The 12,628-nt window shown below is 47.6% G+C and overlaps 1 protein-coding gene across 1 annotated transcript in view; it reads left to right on the top strand.

Annotated features, from left to right (window-relative positions):
- The window catches only part of DNHD1 (dynein heavy chain domain 1), a 51,395-nt gene that overhangs the window by 7,158 nt on the left and 31,609 nt on the right, over window positions 1-12,628 (top strand). The window contains exons 4-11 of the mRNA XM_070427001.1: window positions 1,635-1,838; window positions 1,918-2,028; window positions 3,844-4,000; window positions 7,490-7,744; window positions 7,853-7,990; window positions 8,114-8,165; window positions 10,386-10,642; window positions 10,733-10,976. Of these exons, the coding sequence (XP_070283102.1) occupies window positions 1,635-1,838; window positions 1,918-2,028; window positions 3,844-4,000; window positions 7,490-7,744; window positions 7,853-7,990; window positions 8,114-8,165; window positions 10,386-10,642; window positions 10,733-10,976 (1,418 nt within the window). The remainder of the gene's footprint in view (window positions 1-1,634; window positions 1,839-1,917; window positions 2,029-3,843; window positions 4,001-7,489; window positions 7,745-7,852; window positions 7,991-8,113; window positions 8,166-10,385; window positions 10,643-10,732; window positions 10,977-12,628) is intronic.

Genomic DNA, 12,628 nt, shown 5'->3' with positions numbered 1-12,628 from the left:
GCATCAGCCTCTTCATGATCCTGGGAGGTACCAATACCAGCCAGGTGGTACCTTCCCATCAGAATTCTGAGTCGCAACTCTGCAAGGCCCCTCCTCCAAAATACTTAGATACTGGTAGCAGCCAGGAAATTAAACTTCCAACTCTACAACCTCTCCTCCAAGCTCACAGCTTCTAAGACCCCAAACATCTTTCCTTTGCTCCTCTAGTTGTGGCGCTGGCATCCATTTCCTGCAGTCATTACCTCTGTGTTACCTTAGTGTTCCCTTTTTGCTTTCTCAGTTCTCTGATACTAAAAAACACATTCTCACCCTGGCCGATGTGGCTCAATGGTTGGAGCATCTGTCCACACACCAAAGGGTCTTGGTTCAATTCCCAATCAAGGGCACATACCCGGGTTGCAGGTTCAATTCCCAACCCCAGTCAGGGCACATGCGGGAGGCAGCCAATCAATGTGTCTCATTTACATCAATGTTTCTCTCTCTCTCTCTCCTCCCCCTTCCTCCCTTCTACTCTCTCTACAAAATCAATGGGAAAAATGCCCTCAGCTGAGGATTAAAAAACAAAACAAAACAAAACAAAACAAAACAAAACAAAACAAAACACACACACACACACACACACACACCACATTCTCTCTATTGGATTCACTTTGTTATACTGTCTACTGTGGTTTCGGTTTTCCTGATGGGACCCTGACAGATACAGTACTTGGTATCATGAGTAGTTCCAGGAAATGAGCTCCTTGCCAATGGGAAATACTAATAGGATACTAGTAATCCATGGCATGTAGTGCCATCACAAATAATTAAGGTGATCACTTTTGGTGGAATGTGACGAGCTACCTACTGCCACCTAGTGGCGGCTACACATGACTGTCTGGCAGTAATGTTAGTGATGGTAATGATGTGGGATGAGATGCCAATTGGCCGTGGTGGAAAGCTAACTAGTTTACTGCAACAAGATACAGCTACTATATAGCTACATGTAAATTGTTTTGAAGGTGGAATGTAGGTGCATTTCTCTGCAGTAAGAGGATTTGGTGGGATTGTAAGATAGCTCTAGAGGTGCCTTGTTCACGAGGTGGCAGTTTTCCCCTTTTTGGCCTGTGTCTAGTCTTCTCATTGCCCCTTGCGTTTCCCCATTCTCAATTACTCCAAGTGGCATTCTTTGATGGTCTCTGATGTTATTTCAGTGTCTAGAGATATATGAATTTTATCATTTCCGAGCTGCACATTTTTTTTCACATTTTGACACCTCTGAAATTGCGATGCATCTTACAGATCGATGGAGTATCATATTGGGAGCATTTTTTCTTTCATTAAAAAATGCTGCATCTTACAATGAATGGAAATCTTAGATTTGATGGGATGTTAGGTATCCAGGTCTGGAGATATGAACTTGGAATTGGCTAGGTGCTTTTTTTTTCTCTTTCCATCTATCCTTGGCTTCTATTTCTTCTTAATCATAGTTGATCCATCTTTCTATTTTGAAGATCATTCTTCTCTTTTACCCCTCTTCTACAGCCTTCTTTCCTGCCTCCTTAAAAAAAAAAAATCTCCCCTGCCTTCTTTTGTCCCTTCCTGAAGCCTGCACACGTTCCCAGGCTCCCACTGATCAGAGCCCCCTTTTAAAGGCCCTACAGCCTGGTGGTGGTGCCGCCAAACAAGGTGAATCCTGAGCACTACATCTTCTCGCCCTTTGGGGTCCTGCATGTACATCCTAAGGAGGCCACCGAGACAATGACGCTGGGTACCTGGCACCGCCACTTCGTCCTCTGGCAACACCTCCAGCTCATTCCGTTCTTCAAGTACTGCCTCTTACGCAAGGCCTGGGCCTGGTAGGTGACGATGGCTGTGGGGTTGGGGGGAAGTGCTGCAGAGGGCAGGCTGCATGTCGCCACTCCCTCTGCTCTGTAGCTGGAGGAAGACCGTGAAGTTTCAGAGGCTGCACCGGTGCCGGGATTTCCTGGGGCGGCATCTGCTCTTTGCCGTGCCCCACTTTGGAGTGGCGCTGCTCCATATCAGCAGGTGAGGTCTTCAAAACTCAACTTCGGTGGATTTTAAAAATCATTTTTAGAAAAAGAAATAACATGGTCCTTGTAGAAAATTTGGAAAATACAAAGAAGCACAAGGGGAAATCAGTTTTAATCCCTCCACCCATCAGTAACCACTAGGAACATTTTGTTGCATATTCTTCCATCTTTTTTCTATCACACATACAAGTGTGATCAGACTTTACATATTGTTAAGTAACCCATTTTTTTTTTTACCTCTGAATAATATATTCTGAACATATCACTGTGTACTTATGCATTCCTACACCAGGTTACCCCAGATCACACAATGATTAAGTATCACATCTGGGGATCTAGCTCAGGTGGTTGACTCCACAGTATTACTTGGGTTCTTTCTTTGGAAAAGCTTAGTTGTCTCTATTTTCAGTACTCTCTTGCTTTCTCTGCTCTCCTCAGCCACTCCAATTACCTTCTGTGACAGGAGTTGCAATTGTAAATGCCTATGGGCCCCAAGCAGGAGCTATGAAAGGAATGCAGTGAGTTAGATGCAAGACATGACAAAGTGTGGGGACTGTGGTCTGGAGATGGCATTGGAAGAGAACAGTCATGCTCAGATCTCATGGACTGTTGCCATTGGAGCAGAGGCCCAGCATGTCAGCCACCTTATTTTTCAGGATTGCCTGGAAATGCATATTTTGTTGTAAAATTTCTTAATTTTACCTCGTTAGCTCAAATTTTTATTAAGACACCATTTCAGTCAGAATGTGGCCCGTGGGCTGCCAGTTTGTAACCTATACTCTGGGCATCCTCCAGCCTAGCCTAATCATCATGGTGTTAATCAAAAGCAGAAGGGCTGGGAGGCTGGACTGATCTGAATTTCAATCCTGGACACTAGCAAGGGGCTTGACCTGAATAGAGATAAAGATTTCTGCTACACAGCTGTAGTGAGAATTAAATGAGATTGTGAATATAAAGTACCATGTTCAGTGCCCCATAATAGCTACCGAATAAATGACACCCATTAGGATCATCCTCTGCTCATTGGAGGTCTTTCATCTCTCTCTCTCTCTCTCTCTCTCTCTCTCTCTCTCTCTCCCCCCTTTCCTCTTTTTAAGGGTGTTTAGAGATGTGGTATTTTCAGGGTGGGTGGTGGAGAATGGGTAACAGAAGTGGGATTCCTCAGGGATAGTTAGCCTATAGCAGTGATGGCAAACCTTTTGAACTCGGCGTGTCAGCATTTTGAAAAGCCCTAACTTAACTCTGGTGCCGTATCACATATAGAAATTTTTTGATATTTGCAACCATAGTAAAACAAAGACTTATATTTTTGATATTTATTTTATATATTTAAATGCCATTTAACAAAGAAAAATCAACCAAAAAAATGAGTTCGAGTGTCATAGGTTTGCCATCACTGGCCTATAGGGAAGTGGCAGGGCCATCACCTTTGATCTTTAAACTCCCCCATCCATTTAGATTAGTAGGGCCCTCTGCTTCCCCTAGTCCAAGGAGGAAGCCTCTGTAGTCTCTCTTTCTAAGTCGGACCTTGGGCTGTATTTGACCCTTTCTCCTGGCAGAAAGGTCACTCAGGGTAAACATTTGCACATACCCCAGGCCTCTCCCGAAGAATTCCCCAGCCAGCAACTTCCTGGGCTTGAATTCTTCCAAAGAATTCTCAAGAGGGAGCTGTGGCTGTCGGTCACTGGGGATATTATAACCTTTCGAAACCTTTGCTCATTCTGAGGTGAGCTGAGCTAGCAAGAGGTCAAATGTGTCCAAGGAGAGAGGGCTGAGAAGCGGCTCTGACCAGTGTGGCCCTTGATTCCAGGCTTCTGCAGGAGCTGCACTCTGTGTCCTGGCTCCCCCAGGAGCCGGACCGGTGCTACGAGCTGCTGGACCTGCAGCGGGCTCTAACCCAGGAGAACCACAAGGCCCTGGAGCTGCTTTCTCGCTGTCTGCAACTCTGCAAGTCCATCCTGGACATGGTAAGAGGCTCCAGTGTATGGTGACCCCTTTCTCCAAGCTGAGCTGCCAGAGTTCCAGCTCCCTCTTGGCTTGAGCTTCTCCTGGGATCCCCTGGGTGGCCTGGGCTCTGCAGTTGGCTCAACCATTGTTCTGTCCAGCAACAGCAGCCTCTGCCCCGGGCTGGCTGGATCAGTAACAGGTGGGCAGAGACTTGGACTCAGCCTTTCCCTAAGGGTTGGTCCTGGCCTTGAGCAGGGAGGACAAGGAACATAACAACATCTATTTTTCAGTTGTTTGTGCCAGGGGCACTAGGGAATTTGAGAGTTGGAATCCTGATCTTTCATACTGCTAGGCTTATCTTTGAACCAATCTTGCAACTTTGTCAGGTGCTGTGGCTTGTAGAAGCACCCAATGATGGCATCCTTCCTAACTTTGCTTACTTTGCATCTGCAGTGCATGCTCCCAGCCAGGGGCCTGGGAGGCCCTGCTGTGTACTTGCCTCTTCCCCATGACCTATCATCATCGTTTTTTGTCTGTCAGGTGGGGCTGGATGACTTACAAAGTTCTCTGGCTAATCACCATCTGTAGATAGTCCAGTTCTGAGAGAGAGGGCCCACCTAGGTTTTGTGAAAATGAGAAATGCTGTGAAGGAGGCCCTTGGTACATTCATACTGGGAAATGGTCTTTAGCCTCCAGACAGCAATAGCTGGACCTGGCATTGCACTGAACTGAATGGGGCAAAAGGTGGGGGTGAGGTGCTCCATGGCCTTTCCCTACCTCCAGTTCCTATTTCCACCTTTGTTTTAATGTTATGAAACTAGTTATAACTTTCTTATCGTCAGTAGTTTATATATATATATATATATAATTTTACCCAAGGATATTTTCTCCATTGATTTTTAGAGAGCATGTAAGGGAGAGAGAGACAGAAAGAGAGATAAACATTGATGTGAGAGAAACACATCAATCGGTTGCCTCCCACACACACCCTGGCAGGGATTGAGCCCGTAACCAAGGTATGTGCCCTTGACCAGAATTGAACCCAGAACCCTTCAGTCCTCGGGCCCTAGTGCTTATTATAGGTTATGCTGTATAGTAGGTGCTCAGTGACTATTTGTTGAATGAATGAATGTCAAGTGTGAATTTGTATCCATATCTTTCTCCCAAGCAATATAAGAACCTTAGCACTCTCCTAATTTCCTTCCTCTCCTCTTTCTCCCTTCACCCTCTACTCTTTCTAATGTGCTCATATTAATATATCTTGGAGGAATTTAAATTGATTTCTTATGAACATTCTTGCTTTACAGCCTACCCATTTAGAATTAACAATATGTTTCACAAATTTCTGTGCTCATTCAATCTACTCATAGACCATTTCATGCTCTTGTATTCATATTTCTCTGTCAGAAATATACTATTGCTATTGGGTGTGGTTGTTTCTTTAAGAGAAAATCTGTAATTGGTAAATTTTTGGATTTTTTATATATCTAAAAATGTCTTTATTCATTCTTAAACATCAGTAATACTGTGGCTACTAGTAGATTCAGAATTCCAGGTTTAAAAAATGTCCTTAGAACTTGGAAGATACTGTCCCTAGTGGTGAGGTTTTAAATTGTATTCTGATTATATTCTGTTGTAATAATTACTGTTTGTCTGGTTTTATCTGAACTGGCACTCAGCGAGCTCTTTAATGCAAGGTGACAGATTTCTTTTACAAATATTTACTGTGGAACTGCCAGTGACCGGCACTGGGTTAAGCAGTAGAGAAGTAAAATGTGTGCCGGAGGCCTCCTCCTCAAAGATTTTAGCCTGTCGTGGCGAGTCACACAAGTAACTAGATAATGAAGACGCACTGGACTCGGGGCCATGAAGTGGGAAGCACTCGGTACTGAGAGCACTTTTTTCTTCATGTTCAATTTTGCTTGTTTATTGAAAGTATTATATGTCTCCTTTTTTCCCCCGATTAACCCCTCCCATGTCACTCCCACCCCCAAGGGCAAGCCCCCACCGCCCCAGTGTCTGTGCCCATTGGTCATGCTAATATGCATACAAGTCCTTTGGTTGAGCTCTAACTGCCCCCATCCCCTGCCTTCTTCCCAAAATTTGACAATCTGCTCACTGGCACCTTGTCTCTGGATCCATTTTTGTTCATCAGTTTATGTTGATCATTATATCCCACATATAAGTGAGATCATGTGATATTTATCTTAGCATAATACTCTAAGAGCATTTTAAAAAATATATATCTTTTATTGATTTCAAGGAGAAGAAGGGAGAGGGAAGGAGAGAAACATAAATGATGAGAGAGAATTATTGATCAGCTGCCTCCTGTACACCCCCTACTGGGGATCAAGTCCAGTAGCTCTGACCAGGAATGGAACCCTGACCTCCTGGTTCATGAATCGATGCTCAACCACTGAGCAACACTGGGCGAGCGGTACTGAGAGTATTGCTGGAGCACAGAAGAGGCCATCTCGCCAAGTCTGAGGGCACGTGTGCATGATACGCCTGGCTTAAGTCTCAACTGCCTCTGTCTGGGTCTCAGAAAACTTGGATTTGAGCTCAGGGTTAGCAGAAAACAGTTCATAGTCACCAGTTAGTTTTAATTACAAGCTCTATGGAGCATCAAAAAGGACAAGAGAGCAACAAGGACAAAGTGTCCATTTGGCCAAGAATATCTTCCTGGTATCTCCCCTCTGTTCCTCAACAGGACAGGCCCTGAGAGGTGGTACCTGTCAGCAGCCTTTGTGGGATGAGGCCCCTCCCAGATGTGAGAAGAGCCCACAGAGAAGCTCCCAGACTTTTATCTCACATCCCCCGCCTCCCACAGAAAGTCTGAGTCAGTACACAAAGGCAGCTTCTGCTATCACATAAGGCAGTATTCTGCTGGTCAACAGGCCACACCACCCAGCCCAGTGATTAGAGTCCATATCCTGGAGTTATTGTGGCCTTTCTCTTTTTTTGTCTAATCTGTGCCGTGTGGACCTCTCTGTTTACACATGCACACATTTTTCTACTTGAATTCCCCCCCTCGGGGCTTTTAGTAGACAGGCCTGACCTATCAAAATAATACATTGTGGCCTCTCAATATCTATTCTCAATTTCACATCTTCCCTGGTCACTTAAAGGTGTCTGGGGCTATCTCTACTAAAAAGCAGCCCTCTGTGTGTAAACCTAGGTTCTAGGTTTCTGGCTCCAAGACCTGAGCATTTTGCACAGGCCAGTGGGTTGCCAGTTTGTTCTCCATCCCTCAATCTTGTCTTTTAAAAAAAATTTAATTCATTTCAGAGAGGAAGGGAGAGAGGGAGAGACAGATAGAAACATCAATGATGAGACAGAATCATTGATTGGCTGCCTCCTGCACGCCTCCCCACGGGGGATCGAGACAGCAACCTGGGCATGTGCCCTGACCTGGGAATCGAACCCTGACCTCCTGTTTCAGCCAGTGAGCCACCCCGGCTGGGCCATCCCTCTTCCTCCAGTGAGTTTTCCACTCTCTGTGCCGGCAGGTTCAGGAGGATACATATCAAATGCAACAGGGCCTGCAGGAGCGAGTGAAGAACTGCCAGAGGGTCGGAACAGACCAAAGCTCCATATACCTACGGAAGGTGCAGTGCCAGCAGCTGGAGCAGAAGCTGAAGCGAGTAGAGACCTGGCTGCTGCAGCTGGGACAACTGGCCCGCCTGGTGCACTACATGATTTGCCAGAGCCTCGTGTCCATCATAGAGGAGAAGATAACCTCTTTTGTGGCCAACATCCTGAAAGTGAGGTGGCGGCGGCATGTGTGGAGGTGGGCAGGCAGTCGAGGGCCAGCTGGCGGGGAGCGGATACTGACATCTAACCCCATGACCTCTCCTGACCCTTCTTTATAGGCCCCGAGGCAGAATCCCTTTCTCTCAGCCCAGCTGGTCTTTGACAGGCATGGCCAGCTGTCTCATGAGCCCTGTATTGAAGACATAATCCAGATTCTAACTGGGGGCCTACAGCGTGTCAAGGTTTCTGCTCTGAAGGTATTCTGGTTGGGCAGGGGGCTGGCTGTAGGAATTTCTAAATTTTATCCTCAGAAGCTTTCAGCCTAGTCCGAACCCTCATTGTTTTCCATTTCTGCCCCTTCACCATACGGTGACATGCAGGTAATGAAGTCTACAGACCTGAAGACCTCTGAGGATTCCCTGAATTCCGAAGGTATTTAAGGAGACTTAGGCAGAGGGTAGGAGGAGGGGAAGAAGCAGGGAGGGCACATGCAGGGTGCTAAGGGCATTGCCAGAGAGTCAGGCTTTGGGTGTGCGTGGAGCGTTTCTAACCTGAGCACTTCCCTCCCCATAAGAGTGGTCTAACAATGAAAACAAGAAGTCACAAGGTAGGTGCTTCCAGGCTAGGTCCAGTGGCTCAAAAACGCCATCAAGTACCAGGCTCTTTATATCCTTCCCCCAACTCCTTCCTGGGTTTAGCTTTAGGTAAGGGCACATCTGCTTAGAGGGGTATGTGTGGTAAGAGAGGCTGCAATCACAAAACCGTCGTTTCATCCTCAGGCTTACTGCCACATAACGGCAAGGTGAGCTGCAGTTCTAATCATCCCATCCGCAAGCAAAATCAGGGGAAAGGGGGAGGCAAGGGAGAGAGCCAAGAGCCGAAGTGGGGAGGCGAGGGAGAAGAGCATTGCCAACAAGACAGTGAGATTTGATGGTGACTTGGGCTGGGCAGAGGGGCAGGCAGTGGCAGAGATGGTGAGAATGGGTTGGATTCTGGATATATGTTTAATGTAGAGCCAACAGGATTTTGCGATCGCTGGGTGTGTGTTGAGAGAGAGAGGAGCCAAAGACTAAAATTTCTGACTGGAGCGACTGGAAGAATGGAGCTCCCGTTTGCTGAGGTTGGAAGACTGCAGGAAGAGCAGTTTTGGGGAGGGAGAAATCAGAGCTCATTTTTGGTCCTACTTGAGGTACATATTAGACATCCAAGTGGAGAGGTAGAGTAGGCAGTCGTTTCAATGGGAATGGCATTCAGGGAGAGATCTGAGCTAGAGATAAATTTGGAAGCAAATAGATGGTGTTTAAAACCACTACACTGGATGGGCTCACTTAGAAAATGAGTACAGATAAGAGGAATGAGCACTGGGTGTGTGTGTGGGGGGGGGGGGGGCGGGCAGGCACTATAATGTTAGGTGTTGTTAGTAAGGATCTAATTTCTAAACATTTTGTTGCTTTCCCCCCCTTTTTGACTGATTGAGTCCCAAGCAGCGCGATTGCGCTGCTTGGTATTTCTCGACATAAAATAAAACAAGCGCTATCACGCTGTTTGGGTCTTTTCGTACTCATTTAGAGAAAGCGCGGTTGCGCTGTTTGGGATTCTTCGACAGTGTTTTTTCAATACCCCCTGGGACTCAAACGAATCGTATGTTTTCCCAACATAAAATCTCAGCAGCACGATCGCGCTGCTTGGGACTCAAACGGTTAATAAAGTGTTTTTGTTGTTGTTAATCCTTACCTGAGGACATTTTTTCCCACTGATTTTTAGAGAGAGTACAAGGCAGGGGGAGAAACAGAGAGAGAGAAATATCTATGTGAAAGAGACACATCGATTGGTTGCTTCTGCTCGGGGCCGAGACTGAGCCTGCAACTGAGGCGTGCCCTTGACCAGAATCAAACCCTAGCCTAGACCTTTCAGTCAGTGGGCCGGTGTTCTAACCACTGAGCAACCGCTAGGGCTAAAGTTTTTTTCTTTTTAAAATATATTTTATTGATTTCTTACAGAGAGGAAGGGAGAGGGATAGAGAGTTAGAAACATCGATGAGAGAAAAACATCGATCAGCTGCCTCCTGCACACCCCCCACTGGGGATGTGCCCGCAACCAAGGTACATGCCCTTGACCGGAATCAAACCCCGGGACTCTTCAGTCCACAGGCCGATGCTCTAGCCACTGAGCCAAACTGGTCAGGGCAGGGCTAAAGGTTTAATGCGAATACAGACTTTGTCAATTAACCAGTTCCTAAGAAGCTACAAGGGAGGCCAGGTTTACGGGTCCTTGAGGAGGATACTGAGTACTGGCACGCTCAACGTCCTTTCCCACCTCCTCCTACAAACTGCTCTTCCCAGACCCCCTTGCTACTAGAGTGTTTTTCAGCTCTTCTGTGTATTCGCAACCCACTTAGTGTTCTATAATGTCCTTCCTGCTTACACTAGCTAGAGTAAACCCTCTTCTCTCCACGCGAACCCTAGCCAGTGAATTCCTCCATGGGTCTGGCGCACTGTGTTTGTAATAAGATGTACGTGTAAACTCACTCATGAGCAGGGTGTGTGTGTGTGTGGGGGGGTGTGTGTGTGTGTGTGGACACATTTTAGAGAGGGAGGTCGTGTGGGGGCCCTGGAGGACACTCATGGACAATTATGGCATGTGTCCCACTAGAAAAAGGTGAAGAAGAAGGCTCGAACACGGAAATCCTGATGCCCAGGTCCCAGGGTGATGTTGTGCAGATCTTCTGTGGCCCGAATGTAGGACTGGTGTGGCCCTGGAAGTCTCACACCATCACCCAAGCGCTGGAGGTCCGTGGATACCGGCTGCGGAGCCAGTGCTTGCCCCCCAATTACAAGCAGCTGCAAGAGGACCTGAATAACAACCCGCGAATCCAGCAGGCGCTGGCTATACAACAGGCCCTGCTGGTGGTGAGAACGGAGACGTGAGGAGTGGGAGGGCGCCTGCCAAGCTGCGTCACAGCCACCCGCCTCTGCCCTAAGCACCTTGTCTGCCCCTAGGACATGCTGTGGGAGGTGCAGGAATTCTGCCGGGACCATCACTGGATGACAGACATGTATAAGTTTCTGCAAGCCTGGGGGCCGCAGAAGCTGGAGTCTATGAGAGGTTGTCCTATCAGCAACTACCAGACGCTGGTGAGCCACCTGGACGGTTGGCAGGCCGGCGTCTCCCAGATGCCTATCGAGTTGATCACAAAAGGCAAGTTGCTGCTGCTGAGCTGCCGTGATGTACAGGCCGACCTGGGTGAGTGCCGCTTCCCCTCCCTCCTTTTCCTCCCGCCTCCTTCCCTCATCCACTCGGCTTTGCTGGTGTCTGGAATGTACACCGGGGACCTGAGCTGCAGGCCCCTCATTGGAGCTGCAGAGCTTCCCAGAGCCCCAGGTCCCAGCCCCTTCCCTGTGCAACTGCAGGTGTGACCCCTGAAGAGGACAGCCTCTTCCCCATTCTCCTTGGGAACCATGTTCCTGCCACCTGATGCTTCCTGTTCTTATGGTGTGGAGTTCAACCGAATGCAACTGAGAAAAATCTCAGTGTCCGTTACCTGCAGGGACGAGAGACTATCGGGCCTATGCTTTCTCTGTGAAGGTGGGAGGCCGTGGAGCTGGGGCCTGAAAGAGTTTGCCTGAAAGTCCTTGCCTGCCCAGCCCTCCCTGCCTTTGCTCTTCGACCGATGAAGCACTTGCCTAAAGTGCTCCCCTCCTCCCCTCGCCCTGTCCTAAATGTACAGGGGGTTCAAGCTGGCAAGGAAGGAAGAGAGAGGGCCCGTGATTGGCCTGCTTTTGTTCTGACCCTGTTCAGGGCAGCCTTTGCTCCACTGGTACTTGGAAAGCCTGTGTCCTTTCTAGTTTGCTGGCTTCTTGATTCTTAGTCCAGAATCAACTGGCTTCTTCAAAAAGAGCAGATGGAGAGAGAAAGCATGGGGTTCAGGACCCTGGCTCTGTTTTCCACTGATGTGTGTGACCTTAAGTCACCGAGCTTCAGTGTTATTTATAACATGGGCAAAATAATGGAAGTCACTCCCAGGGTCATGGCAGGGAAGATTGAATGAGGTATCATGTGTGATATTCCCAGCATTGAGTATGGCATGCAGTGGGTGCTTAATTTTTTCATGTCACCTTATTCTCTTCTGTCTGCTGCAATCCTTCTTGCTGAGTTTACCTTTTTATCCTGCTACTCTGTTGCTCTTCTCACTGGGCTCCCTTGAACAGCGAATGATATAATTACCCACTATGGTGAGTTGTTCTTATCAAAACTTTAACTTCATCCTTTTAAAAAATATATATTTCATTGATTTTTTCACAGAGAGGAAGGGAGAGGGATAGAGAGCTAGAAACGTCAGCTGCCTCCTGCACACCCCACACTGGGAATGTGCCCGCAACCAAGGCACATGCCCTTGACCGGAATCGAACCTGGGACCCTTCAGTCCACAGGCCCACACTCTCTCCATTGAGCCAAACTGGTTAGGGCTTAACTTCATCCTTTACTCTTTCCTTTCCCTAACTCCACCACATCCAACCTGTCACCAAATCATTTCCGTGCGTCTGTTTCCTAAATACTTCTCAAATCTATTACCCGCCCCCCCAACTCCTCCCGTCCATTTCTAACTTCAGCCTAAACGTGGCACTTTATCAGTCCATTGCTCCTTTGTGCCACACCGTGTCACTGTTGAGCTCCTCTCTGCCTTCACTGCCTGATGCTGCAGGTCCAAAAGCAGCACCATGGCAATGGCCTAGCTCCTGTCATAGGCCAGAGGGATAGTTTGAAAAGGGTAAGTTCCTGTTCTCTTCTACCTTGTGTGCCCCTCAATAGGTTCCCTTTCTCTTGGTTTTCTCAGCTCTTGGTGCCCAGTCCTCTTGGTTACGTCCTCCAAGACCCCAAAAGGGCCATCCCCAGTA

The sequence above is a fragment of the Myotis yumanensis genome, unplaced genomic scaffold, assembly GCF_028538775.1.
Source record: "Myotis yumanensis isolate MYYU_CA2020_CCGP unplaced genomic scaffold, mMyoYum1.0.hap1 SCAF_10, whole genome shotgun sequence".
Taxonomy (NCBI): Eukaryota; Metazoa; Chordata; class Mammalia; order Chiroptera; family Vespertilionidae; genus Myotis; species Myotis yumanensis.
The sequence above is the reverse complement of the archived record's forward strand: the minus strand, read 5'-3'. Positions and strand labels throughout refer to the sequence as shown.